Source organism: Salmo trutta, chromosome 11 (genome assembly GCF_901001165.1).
Source record: "Salmo trutta chromosome 11, fSalTru1.1, whole genome shotgun sequence".
Lineage (NCBI taxonomy): Eukaryota > Metazoa > Chordata > Actinopteri > Salmoniformes > Salmonidae > Salmo > Salmo trutta.
The window spans coordinates 10,869,953-10,883,840 of record NC_042967.1 but is presented as its reverse complement, the minus strand read 5'-3'; the positions used below and the strand labels follow the sequence as shown (position 1 = coordinate 10,883,840).

Genomic DNA, 13,888 nt, shown 5'->3' with positions numbered 1-13,888 from the left:
TGCCAGTGATTTGTTTAGCATAGCAACCACTGCAAATAGAATGGATAGAATGAACAACCAGCCCATTTGGCTAGCAACTTCACAATTTCATGTGATAACTCCCTTCTAAGGGCTGTAACTCCCATCTAAGGGCTGTAACTCCCATAACTCCCATCAAAGGGCTGTAACTCCCATCTAAGGGCTGTAACTCCCATCTAAGGGCTGTAACTCCCATCTAAGGGCTGTAACTCCCATCTAAGAGCTGTAACTCCCATCTAAGGGCTGTAACTCCCATCTAAGGGCTGTAACTCCCATCTAAGGGCTGTAACTCCCATCTAAGGGCTGTAACTCCCATCTAAGAGCTGTAACTCCCATCTAAGGGCTGTAACTCCCATCTAAGGGCTGTAACTCCCATCTAAGGGCTGTAACTCCCATCTAAGGGCTGTAACTCCCATCTAAGGGCTACTCCCATCTAAGGGCTGTACTCCCATCTAAGGGCTGTACTCCCATCTAAGGGCTGTAACTCCCATCTAAGGGCTGTACTCCCATCTAAGGGCTGTAACTCCCATCTAAGGGCTGTACTCCCATCTAAGGGCTGTACTCCCATCTAAGGGCTGTACTCCCATCTAAGGGCTGTACTCCCATCTAAGGGCTGTAACTCTCATCTAAGGGCTGTAACTCCCATCAAAGGGCTGTAACTCCCATCTAAGGGCTGTAACTCCCTCCTAAGGGCTGTAACTCCCATAACTCCCATCTAAGGGCTGTACTCCCATCTAAGGGCTGTACTCCCATCTAAGGGCTGTACTCCCATCTAAGGGCTGTAACTCTCATCTAAGGGCTGTAACTCCCTCCTAAGGGCTGTAACTCCCATCTAAGGGCTGTAACTCCCATCTAAGGGCTTCGCATCGGGAGTTATCATATGATAATCCCCAGGTTCTCATACCTGATTGCTTACTGAAGACCCTGTCAGGCCTGTCCAGCACCTCGTCACAGGCCACTCACTCAATCGCCCTGATACAGAGAATTGAGTCACTGTGTGTGTGAGTGTGTGTATGTGTTTGTGTGTGGAAGACACAACCAGGGTTGTATGAGTCAGCAAGCCAGTGTGGCCACATTCATGACAACCAGTAAAGTGCAGGGGCCAGAGAGACCGCAGGCACCCACATGACCAACTCAGACACACAAAAACGCACACGAGCGCACACCAATCAAAACCAATTTCAACCCTTAGTGCTCACCACTTTTCCCCAAAACATAGATTGCCTATCACAACATCCAGCTTTTATTGTCACATCTTGTATTCTTCCACATTGGATTGATACACGCCTGTAAATACACTAGAGGAAAAAGTCTACGTCCCAAATGACACCCTATTCGCTATATAGTGAACTACTTTTGACATTGGGCTCTGATCAAAAGTAGTTCGCTATAGTGAAAAGGTTGCCATATGGAACGTAGGCTAATACACTAAGGCTGTTTTTACAGAGACAGCCCAATTCTGATATTTTTACCACTTATTGGTCTTTTGACCAATCACTTCCGATCATTCCACATCAGATCTTTTTCAGAGCTGATCGGATTGGTCAAAAACACCAAATGAAATCAAATCACATTTTATTTAACACATGCTTCATAAACAACAGGTGTAGACTAACAGTGAAATGCTTACTTACGGGCCCGCCCTAACAGTAAAATGCTTACTTACGGACCCGTCCTAACAGTGAAATGCTTACTTACGGGCCCGTCCTAACAGTGAAATGCTTACTTACGGACCCGTCCTAACAGTGAAATGCTTACTTACGGGCCCGCCCTAACAGTAAAATGCTTACTTACGGACCCGTCCTAACAGTGAAATGCTTACTTACGGGCCCGCCCTAACAGTAAAATGCTTACTTACGGACCCGTCCTAACAGTGAAATGCTTACTTACGGACCCGTCCTAACAGTGAAATGCTTACTTACGGGCCCGTCCTAACAGTGAAATGCTTACTTACGGGCCCGTCCTAACAGTGAAATGCTTACTTACGGGCCCGTCCTAACAGTGAAATGCTTACTTACGGGCCCGTCCTAACAGTGAAATGCTTACTTACGGGCCCGTCCTAACAGTGAAATGCTTACTTACGGACCCGTCCTAACAGTGAAATGCTTACTTACGGACCCGTCCTAACAGTGAAATGCTTACTTACGGGCCCGTCCTAACAGTGAAATGCTTACTTACGGGCCCGTCCTAACAGTGAAATGCTTACTTACGGCCCGTCCCAACAATGCAGAGAGAAAGATTTAGAACATAATAGAACAAATAATAACATGAGGAATAAATCCACAATGAGTAACGATAACTTGGCTATATACACGGGGTACCAGTACCAAGTTGATGTGTAGGGGTACGAGGTAATTGAGATAGATATGTACATGTAGGTAGGGGTAAAGTGACTAGGCAACAGGATAGATAATAAGCAGTATCAGCAGTGTATGTGATGAGTAAAAAAAGTTCGTCCAGGTAGCTATTTGGTTAACTATTTAACTATTTAACTATTTAGCAGTCTTATGGCTTGGGGGTAGAAGCTGTTCAGGGTTCTGTTGGTTCCAGACTTGGTGCATCGGTACCACTTGCAGTGTGGTTGCAGAGAGAACAGTCTATGACTTGGATGGCTGGAGTCTTTTACAATTTTTAGGGCCTCCTTCTGACACCGCCTGGTATATAGGTGATGGACGGCAGGGAACTCGGCGGGCCCCCGTGTTGAGGGTCAGCGTGGCGGAGGTGTTTGCCTACTCTCAGCACCTGGGGGCGGCTTGTCAGGAAGTCCAGGATCCAGTTGCAGGGGGAGGTGTTCGGTCCCAGGGTCCTTAGCTTAGTGATTGCACGGTGAGCTGTAGTCAATGAACAGCCTTCTCACATAGGTTAATTTTATCCAGGTGGGAGAGGGCAGTGTGGAGTGCAATAGAGATTGCGTCATCTGTGGATCTGTTGGGGCGGTATGCAAATTGGAGTGGGTCCAGGATTTCTGGGATAGTGGCGTTAATGTGAGCCATGACCAGCCGTTTAAAGCATTTCATGGCTACAGACGTGAGCACTACGGGGCGATAGTCATTTAGACAGGTTACTTTGACGTTCTTGGGCACAGGGTCTATGGTGGTCTGCTTGAAACATGCAGGTATTACAGACTGGGTCAGGGAGAGGTTGAAAATATCAGTGAAGACACTTGCTAGCTGGTCAGCGATAAGTGAAGGCCAGAATTGTGCTGCCTGTGTAAACGTAGCCAAAGAGATTACAGCTAATTGACACCAATTCCAAATTCCCCAAGGGTTGCTCTGGCATTTACACTTAGAACTTTACACCAAATAGGGGTTAAATGGTTAAAGGTATCTTCCAGCCAACAACACATTACTGTACAGTATTACCATTGGTCAAAGCTCTGTTAGAAGAGATCCTCCAATACATTATGTTCTTATCAGCTAGAGGATGGGAAATGTACTCTCAAACAAACAATGAGACACAGAGAAGTGGGAGGGATGCATACCTCAATTTGCCCGACATTGGCTAACCGGGCTACCACCCGCCAACCCATCTTTTTACGCTACTGCTACTCTCTGTTCATCATATATGCATAGTCACTTTAACCATACCTACATGTACATACTGCCTCAATAAGCCTGACTAACCGGTGCCTGTATATAGCCTTGCTACTGTTATTTTCAAAATGCCTTTTTACTGTTGTTTTATTTCTTTACTTACCCACACAGACACACACATACACACATACCTTTTTTAGCACTATTGGTTAGAGCCTGTAAGTAAGCATTTCACTGTTGTATTCGGCGCACGTGACAAATAAACTTTGATTTGATTGATATATTATACTATTTTTGTTGCTAAAATCATCAGCCCTTATTTGTCGTGAGTCCTCAATCCGTGAAGACGTCAGATAAACAATAACCACCCCCACATCCTATAAAGCAGATAATACCACAGTCAGTCAGTTCATCCGTCCGTCTATCCATCCATCCATCCATCCACATGTTCAATATCATCGACCTAGCAGATCTGATTAATAAAATAAACTTTAAAGTCACCGATAGGAAGATCACTATAGTACCCTGAATGCTGAGAGAGAGAGAGAGAGAGAGAGAGAGAGAGAGAGAGAGAGAGAGAGAGAGAGAGAGAGAGAGAGAGAGAGAGAGAGAGAGAGAGAGAGAGAGAGAGAGAGAGAGAGAGAGAGAGAGAGAGAGAGAGAGAGAGAGAGAGAGAGAGAGAGAGAGAGAGAGATCTCTGCACTACAGCACAATAGAAACCTGACCTCTCAAAACACCCCCAGCACTAACAGCAGCACACCTCCCTCTCGACACAGGACCTGAATAGTAAAAGGAGAGAGATGGAGTTGAGTGACAGCAGTCAAGAAGGTGCTTCTTAGTGACCTCAGTATATTTGGCTGAGCATGGTGTTCGTTTCCAATACCAAAGCTGGGATTTGGTTTGATTTCCTGCATGGGACACTAAACATAATTACAGGTTCAACTGTTAATCCCTTTTGCGTAAAAACGTCTGCTAAACGACCATATTATATGATATTATCAGATTACAGATTGAACAGGCTCCCTCCAGTGGGCTCTCCCTACGATGTCTGATTCCTGCATTGGACACATGTATAAAAATGACTAGGTGTTGAACTGTAAATCCTTCAGGATGAACGAGCGTATCATCATTACCACGTATGGCCGTTTTAATAGGTTTCCTCCAGTGTGCTCTCTCTGCGTGGTGTAACCCGCCTGCGTGTGCCGCCCGCTGGTTGGCACGGTAATGCCCGGTGGGGTGTGGGAACACTCGCTGTTTACCTCGAAGATCATTTAGTAATCCCCACAGGGCAGGCGCGTACAGAACGGCAGCGCACGTAAAACAGCGCATGTTAAACTAAACCCAGGAGGATGGATTGGAGGATACAAACAAATGTGTGTGTGTGCGTGCGTGCTTGCGTGCGTGTGTGCGTGTGTGTCACAGTGAGGGCGGATAGACACACAGTAGATGCACACACCACATGGGTTCTGGTGACATTCATGTCAGATTGCCCGACAGAGGATTTGGAGATTTAGACTCTTTGTTCTATGTTAATGACTCACGAGGCTGGGCTGAAGAAGCCTAGCTGTTTGCGTTTATCAGTGATTTAGACTCTTTGTTCTAAGTTAATGACTCACTAGGCTGAGCTGAAAAAAAGCCTATCAGTTAGTGTTTATCAGTGTTCCCCAAAACTCTCCTCAGGAACACACAGCCTCGTAGCTATACTTACTTGATGTGTCTCAGCACTGGTAAGCCTTGATTAGTTGAATCAGGTTCCAGTTGTGAAATAAATGAAATAAGTGGAACTGGCTGGGAGTAGGCTGACTCCAGGAGTGGTTTGGGAAACCCTGGTGTACATGAGTTACTCCCCAAAATATAGTGACTGCCTGCCTAAACGTCCGCAGGTGGGGGACACGAATGAGTCCAAGCATGAAATCTACAGTGAAATATTAAAAGCTCTGCTTTCTAAAAATCCCCCTCCCAAAACTCCAGTCTGCCTGTAACATCCTCTCCCTCAGACTGCCATTTTGTAAGCAGTCCAGCAATGACATGGATTCAAAACACAGATCCTATAAGAGCCCAGATGGAGGTCATTCAACTTGCAGAAGCAGGACAAAAGTCAAGGCCAACTTCCAGCAGAGCAGAATGATATGCGAGATGTGATTCAAACATCCCTTTCTTGTCGAGTCTTGTCGAGTTGTCAGGAAACCAAGCAAAAGTACAAGAGTGTATATAGCCTCCTTGTTATTTTATTGTGTTACTTAAATGTTTTACTTTAGTTTATTTAGTAAATATTTTCTTAAAACTGCATTGAAGGTTCAGGGCTTGTAGGTAAGCGTTTCACAGTAATCAAATCAAAATCAAATCAAATGTATTTATATAGCCCTTCTTACATCAGCTGATATCTCAAAGTGCTGAACAGAAAGGTCCACACCTGGTGTATTTGGCGCATGCGACAAATACAATTTGATTTGATTTGATTTGAGTGCTAAAAATGGAATCCACTACTTCTCTTGCCAGTGCTGCCCGCCAGGTCACCTCCCTCTCTTCTCCCAGCCCTGGTATGACATATGGCTTTATAGTGGAATACTACCTCTAAAATGGTGCCTACCAGAGCTTACCCCTACCCTCTTCACCATGCCCCTTGCCACCAACTATACAACCCCGTCTGATGCCGCTTCAATGGTTTCTGACCGTTTGCTCATGTTGCTCCACATTGCCATAGTACAGGACAAGGGCCTGCTCTAGAGGAAAGCTAGCACCCCTCGCGGACCACAATGCCCAGCACAGTGCAAGCTCTGCAAACAGTGGGCTAGGTACCCAAGTGAAATGTCTCCCTTGATGAAGATCTATCTGGCCAGCAAAACAGACTTTCCCATAAATGTTTCATTTGCAAGTACATAGCTTGCCCTACACAGTGTGCAAATAGTCCCTTTCGTCATTCAAGTGAAGTGACAAACCCACAGGGGAAAATACAGTGCTCCAACATGGACTGGCTGCCATGCAGGCCCAGAGTAATGAAGATGAGGGAGAACAGTGTTTAAAGCCTAGACCCCTCAACCAAGAATAAGCATCTGACCTATATATCCTCGGAATTCGAATTACACATATTATCTGAGTCCCAAATGGCACCCTATTCCCTACATAGTGCACTACTTTTGACCAAGGCCCAAAAGTAGTGCACAACGTAAGGAGTAGGGTGCCATCTGGGACTCAGCCCATAGATAAACCCTATAGAAAATTCTCCAGTCTCCTTGGACACTGAGCTGACACTAAACCAATACACATTGCAACGTGTGCCATTCAGGGACATGGCAACAGGCATGGTCTGCATCCCAAATGGTACCCGGTAGCCTAAATAGTGTGCCACGTTTGACCGCTTACGGTGCCATTCGGGACACAGCCACGATATCAGTAATTCAATAGAGGGGGATGCCAGCGGAGGACCATTACTATCACAGAAACGTCACACGAGAATAATGCATTGCGTCGTTAAATAACAGAGGATGATCGGCGGTGCATGTACGGGGCCTTTGAATGAGAAGACTTGTGGCGGTGATGCACAGCTTGAGTGGGATTAGACTTTTCAGCAATAGCATTACCTCTGTGGAGTTGTACTGTGCTTAGTTGAGAAGGACTCAGGGAAGGAATGAGAGCCAGAGAGAGTATTGAAGTGGGAAGAGAGTATTGAAGTGGGCGGGCTAGAGACATCCTTAGAGAGAGAGAGAGAGTAGCTATTGAAAGGGGAGTCCAGCCCGCTCACAAGGAATATTGCAACATGCCGTGTGTTTTGTAGAGATGAGTGGTCCCGACGGTTTGCTCTGTAAGCATAGCTGTTTGTCAAGCCTGACATAATGTCAATTAACATGGCCCTATGACATGGGTAGACTGTCAAACTCGTTACACACGAACCAACATCTGAACACTGCACTTGGCTTGAGCAAACATGTGTGGAGCAGACATGTGTAGGTGTATCAACATGAAAAAGGCTTTTGTTGTATCTATCAATGTTTCATATCATGTTTCTTGGACACGTGTGTATGTATCTGAGAGAGAGAGAGAGAGAGAGAGAGAGACAGAGAGAGAGAGACAGAGAGAAACAGAGAGAGACAGAGAGAGACAGAGAGACAGAGAGACAGAGAGACAGAGAGACAGAGTGAGACGCAGAGAGACGCTTTAATATGAAAGCCTTAATATTTTCACCAATCCAACACACCAGCCTCTCCAGCATGTTGTATTACATAACAAATGACAATGGCTGTCTGGGACCATAATTGCACTATAAAGATTGCTTCTATGTGAGAAAGCTTATGTTACAACTTGATCTACAAATACCTTCACTTTCACATCCAATAGCCCATAGTGTTTAATCGTTAATAACTGTCAATCATACAAGGTGTTACACACATATATATATATATATATATATATATATATATATATATATATATATATATATATATATATATATATTACAATTCTGCTCATTCGGATTGCATGCAAATATACAATTTCTTTGGATAATTCAAGCGGCTTTTTCTTTGATCTCGGCCCAGAAATCTATTCCATGAGATTTCTCGATAATGGCACCTGTTACTGAGAGAGCGAAGAGAAATCCTCGTCAGGATCAGATCAGGACACTGAGCATGCCGATCAAATTCCTGGGAAACGGGGATTTGAGATACACGCAGGCAGTTTACAGGGTCTTAATTTAATACAGACAGAAATTTAATTCACTTATCACGAATACTAAACGGCGCGTGCGTCATGATCGTACCGTTTCTGACTGATTTGTTGGGCAATGGCCAAAATCCCTCGCGGAAGGATCACCACATGTATGTTTTGTCGAGATAAAACACCATGCATAGATGACTCTCTTAGAGGCTTTTGTACTTGATATGATTCTTATATACATGTGCCTGTAGCCCAATCCCCAAATTTGAGAGGAAAATCCACTCCGTATTGAAAGCTCCCAGTGTTTTAGGGTCATATAGCCTATTTGCGAACCACTCAAATCACTGGCGCACTCAAAGCACCTAACATGAATCAAACAGTTGAAACTTCAACAATCAGTGTGAGTAAATCAAGCCGCGTAATGTTGGCTCCTGCCGAAGTCCCTTACCTGAGCAACACAGCTATTTCCCACGCGAAGAATCCCCATACAGCTACAGAGCGCAGCCTTTTCCGCGTCATCTCAAGATCTGAGTTGCATATACATATACCCGGGAACGCCTCAGCTGCCTCTGTTCGCCACTTAGGGTAAGACTCTGGACTTTCAGCACCGTGGACAGTGCTCCAACTGATGTCGACACAATCCAACACGCGGCAGGCTCGTGGCGCACGGTAAACGCAAACGCCTAACAGTTTCGGAATCCCACATAATACTAATCGACTTCACTACTCATAACTGGACAGGTTTTACCGACCTAGCAACGACACCAACAAGAGAGCATAGTAAATTCTGAAATACGACTCTTAAAGTAGGAATAGCAGTAATTTGGGGTAGCGCTCGGCAGGGGTACAGATTCTTGACACATTCACAGATCTCAGCGGTCTTGGAGACCCGGGCATAGAGAGAGCCCGCCCCAGACGCGCGCGGCACCGGTGACTGACAGCGCATAATTCCACTCGCTACTATAAATGTTCCAGCAGAGCCACGCTATAACTTCAATTAGACAAGCACTGATGTGGAACATCATTACTGCATGAGCATCCCCCCATCTCTCTCTCTCTCTCTCTCTCTCTGTTTCGTTGACATATTACAGCACAATCCTGTAATATGTATCCAATTTGTTGTCATTTATTAGATGTTACTTGTCGAGGTGCTGTCCAGATCAGCCTCATGTGTAAGCTATAGCAGCCATAGCTTACACATGACTGTTTACTATTTTACACAGAATATTACAAAACAACAACATCGAATGTTATTCATGATTGATTTCAAGGACCATGATGGATTACTACATTATGCATAGTGTCTCTACGGGTATGATAATCAAACAATACGAGTGATGGTGATAGTTTTCCACCGCTATGACCATGAGCAAAGCAGTCAGGAAAGCTTAATTAATAAATAAATAAATAGTACATTCATGGATTTTAGAACATGGACATTTAGTTTAGGGTTACTGCTAGGGGATGTGACGTTTCAACCAAAGCTTACCTTCATATGAGCAATATGTCCGTTCATGTATACAATATTGAGAACATCAGTATGCATATATTATGTATAAGGTCGGGTCGGATCTGCACGCACGCGCGCGCGCGCACACACGGGATGACGAGTAAGATTGTGAGTAAAAAGGGGGTGTATGGTGCCAGGCTGACGGAGACTGGCAGTGGGGTGCCATGGGCAGGGTGTTCAGCATAGCTGGGTGGAGGTGGTGGCATCTGTGTGGGCTGTACTGTAGACACACACACACATTCACAATCAAACGGAGTGTGCCGTGTTTTTGTCAAACCAATCTGGAATCAGATGATAAGCAGGCATGAGGCAGCAGGGCATGCACTCCAAGTTCAGCCTGCCGAACAGAGCACTCGTGCGGTCAGACTATTTGGCCTGTCCCGGTCAGTTCGACATGCATTACTGATGCTATCAAAAATCCAGTCTCTACACGTGAAAATTGCTTTTGAACTGTCCATAGAATGGTCTGTAATGATTTATTGATGTTGCCAAGGTGATGGGGGTGATGGTGTTGAAGTGTAGTGTGGTCTAGTGCTGGTTCCACAACAGCTTTGATGACTACACCACAGGCCAGGACAGGTCTGTAATGCCTTTGGGCTGCTGGTGATAGCTTGCTGAAGGTGTGAGGAGCACAGCCCTCTCCAATATCACCGTGGATGATGGTGTGAGAGGGAGGTGTGTGTATTTAAGAGAGAAAGAGAAAGGAGGATTGTCCTGTTAAATTATATGCTGTCAAAATATTCTCAAAACACTATGATTGTGTAATGAAACCATGAAAGGTAGTGTACCTAACCTGAGATATGGTGTTTGGAGGGTGTTTGAATATAAACCTAATGCAAGTGTTATGGTACACAGGTTTAAAACAATAGAAGTACTCTGAAACACCCAAAGTGGTTCTTAAATCTGAATATTGGTGTTTTTAAGAGAATGTTGCGAAAACACTTTTTGGGGGGTTTCAGTGCATGTAAAAGGTAGCATCACAACAATATTTTTGCAGACTGTGTCTCTCATACAATCAAATGGTAAAGAAATGCAAATGGTTTATAGCCTAAATATTGATTGATGATAAGGGCATATGGATTTTTTGAGGGGGTCGAATTCCACCTTAATTTTTTCAATGCTTTCTTTAGACAGATTAGAAACAGGAGACAGAGAAGGAGTGACAGTGGGACAGGCGGAAGCGGGAATTGAACCCATGACTTCTGGGGTAGTAGGATGGTACATTTCATTGGAATTTAATTGGCATTTTATACACTCAACCACACAGCCACACTGTAAAAAAAAATATATGAATTTGACAAAAAATGAATGCAAGTCGTTTCAATGATTTGTTAATTTCATTTTACCCCAACATTTTAAAAATAAACGTAATATGTTGCTCAAAAGATGGAGAAAATTGAGTGATTGAACTCATTGGAAGTCTGGTTTAAATCTCTTTGCACTTCTTATCTTGACATGTGGCTCTGTTTTCAGAGGACTGTGGGTAATTCAAACATTTTAGACTTATTCATTATTTTACACAATTTTGTATGCATGCTTGCAGAAAGAAAAGTATAATCTATATTACTATTAGGCAGCTTGTTCTGGCACGAAGAGTGTAGCCTAATGTATTATGATGAACGGACATCAAAACCATCTGGCAAAATTACATTTAATGATGAGATGAGTCATTTCCACATTTCCCACTTTTAATAGCGGAGGCAAATACATTATCCTGCAATGTTTACCGTAAAACCTCTACCCACTGCTGGTGGTTTGAGCACTGTGCTGAACACCAAAATGGGTTAAACTGGCAAATGATCGCATACATAAACCAATGCTAAACATAAAAATACTCCAGAAGGTATCTAATGATGCATTAGACAGGATTCGAAACACCATCATAGTGTTTAGAAGCTATAGAGCGGAAACAACACCTAAAGAGAAGGCACTAAGGTTCTGCACTAAACAGATCTCGAAACACCAAAATTGTGTTTTCAGCCTTTTCTGTTAGTGCTCCCAGTCCTTGGCAAGGTGTTGCACAACACGTGATTAAGGGGTGTTACAACACACCATGTAATGTTTCAGAACATGTCAGGACGGTGTTTCAATACTCCAGCAAAGTTAAGGTTTCGTCTCCTTCACGTTGGTGGCAGCTCAGTTGCCAGTAGTTTTGGTGTTACAAAGCACTTAATTTTAACAGTGTATGAACAGTAAAAGAACAAAGACATATTTGAAAAAAGGATGTCGGCTGTCAGGCAGCTCATTTCTTATAAAAATGTATCAAAAAGTGACACATGACATGCAACTTCTCCAAGCTGGCTCCCTAATTGCTTTCTGTATGCCATCTAGCGCTAAAGCACTGGCCTTGCTCTCCCGATAGTTCTTTCTATCCTGTTCAGGAAGGATTCTCAAACTTTTGTGTAATTTCAGCCAGTAGTTTTGAAAGTGGTGCTCACAAGCCAAAACGGTTCGCCGTTATTTGTGTGCTAAGTCATCCATTTTGTGTTTTATGTTCCGAATTCTACAATTCGTATGATATTGTCAGAATTTTGGAATTTTTGTGATATGTTTACAGATCCAATTCTCGCAATCTGTTACGAATTTGTTCTTAAGATCCCGGAGTGCATCTTTAAACGAGAAGCTCCTCTTTGGAGAAGGTTGAGTTATTTACCATAATAAACTCAGTTTCACAGTTTGCAACATTCCCTTTAACCACTTGCCTCCCTAGAGTGCCTGGTGACTCAAACTGGCATATACCTCATAGTTTCAGAACTCAAAACGCCCCCTGGTTGGAAGTTTACAGTCTAATTACAAAATATCCTAGTGAGTGTGAAGTCGATGCTGGTATCTGCAGATGTTCTTCTGATGCGCAGTGAGAAAGAGAGAGCTCTTATGGATGCTAAGTTCATCGCCAAGCCATGTCTGCCACTGTCAACGTTCTCAGTCAGGCTCAGAGCTTGGGGTGAGAGAACGACAGAGGGTGAGAAGGTGAGAGAGAGGGTGGTTGGGATGTTATGGATGCTAAGTTCATCGCCAGGCCATGTATGCCACTGTCAACGTTCTCAGTCAGGCTCAGAGCTTGGGGTGAGAGAACGAGAGAGGGTGAGAAGTTTGAAAGTCTGTGTGGGTGGGTGGGTGAGAGGGTATGACAGATGAAGAAGGTGAGAGAGAGGGTGGTTGGGATGTTTTGGATGCTGTGGATAGGTGGAGAGGATGAGAGACAAGGAGGGGGTGGTCTGGTATCTAAGGGCTTTTATTATCCATACTCATCTACAGCCACTTGTTAATTTGCCCTCTGATCCTTTCCCCATCCTTCCTCAGTGAGAGAGAGAGATGTTCAGCAAGGCCAGTGATCCATGACTGATCAGTCCCTGTCCCTGTCCCTGTCCCTGTAATAGATTCATATCAGGGACTAAGTCCCCATATTCACACTAAAATGCATGACATAAACAGTGCTTCATTTTAATTGGTTTGCTAGTGTGGATTTAAGAATAGAGCTTGGGACTCATACATCTTTATACAGAGTGTAGTATGAGTTTGGACAAATCTTATGGCCTTGTTGGTAAAATGTAATTTAGGAGAGCCAGGATAAGGAGGACATATCAGATCTAAGTGGCCAGTACATCAGGGAGACTAGAGGGACTAGAGAGGAGAGAGCAGCTCGAGAGTGATAGTCTGTAAGCCCTGGATGATGATTGAAGAGTGTGGTCAGAGTGGAGTACCCACAAAACCCACAAAACTCGAAATAGTGAAATTGCAGGAGTAATAACAAGTAGCTTCAAAGTCTTACAGAAGTATTTAAATTTACCATTTTAAGTGCAAATGAGCACATCATTTTGAATGGAATGATACTGTGAAGCTATCCAGACATCTAGTTCTCTTACCTTTGAACGAGGCACCCATATTATAACTCGACAAATGTATCTACAGAAACCCTTTCAACGGAGCAGAGTCCATATCTTTGATCGTGCATATTAACCAACTGTCATCTCTCAGGCATCCCTCCCTGGGATGATGGTGTTTCCGTATACTTAACCAATAGGATTGATCTAGTGGATTATACCTCATTAGGTTGAGTCCGGCCTCGTCGCTAAGACGATACGCATGTGCATGGATAAACAGACACTCCCATCAACATGACTAGAGGTTGTTAGGCAGGTGATGAACGATATTCGACACACAGGCAGCCAAA

The 13,888-nt window shown here is 44.0% G+C and overlaps 1 protein-coding gene across 1 annotated transcript in view; it reads right to left on the bottom strand.

The window, feature by feature from the left end:
- Window positions 1-9,074, bottom strand: part of LOC115202204 (glycine receptor subunit alpha-3-like) — a 99,451-nt gene extending 90,377 nt beyond the window's left edge. The window contains exon 1 of the mRNA XM_029766181.1: window positions 8,653-9,074. Within this exon, the coding sequence (XP_029622041.1) occupies window positions 8,653-8,723 (71 nt within the window). The 5' untranslated portion in view covers window positions 8,724-9,074. The remainder of the gene's footprint in view (window positions 1-8,652) is intronic.
- Between the last annotated feature and the right edge of the window lie 4,814 nt (window positions 9,075-13,888).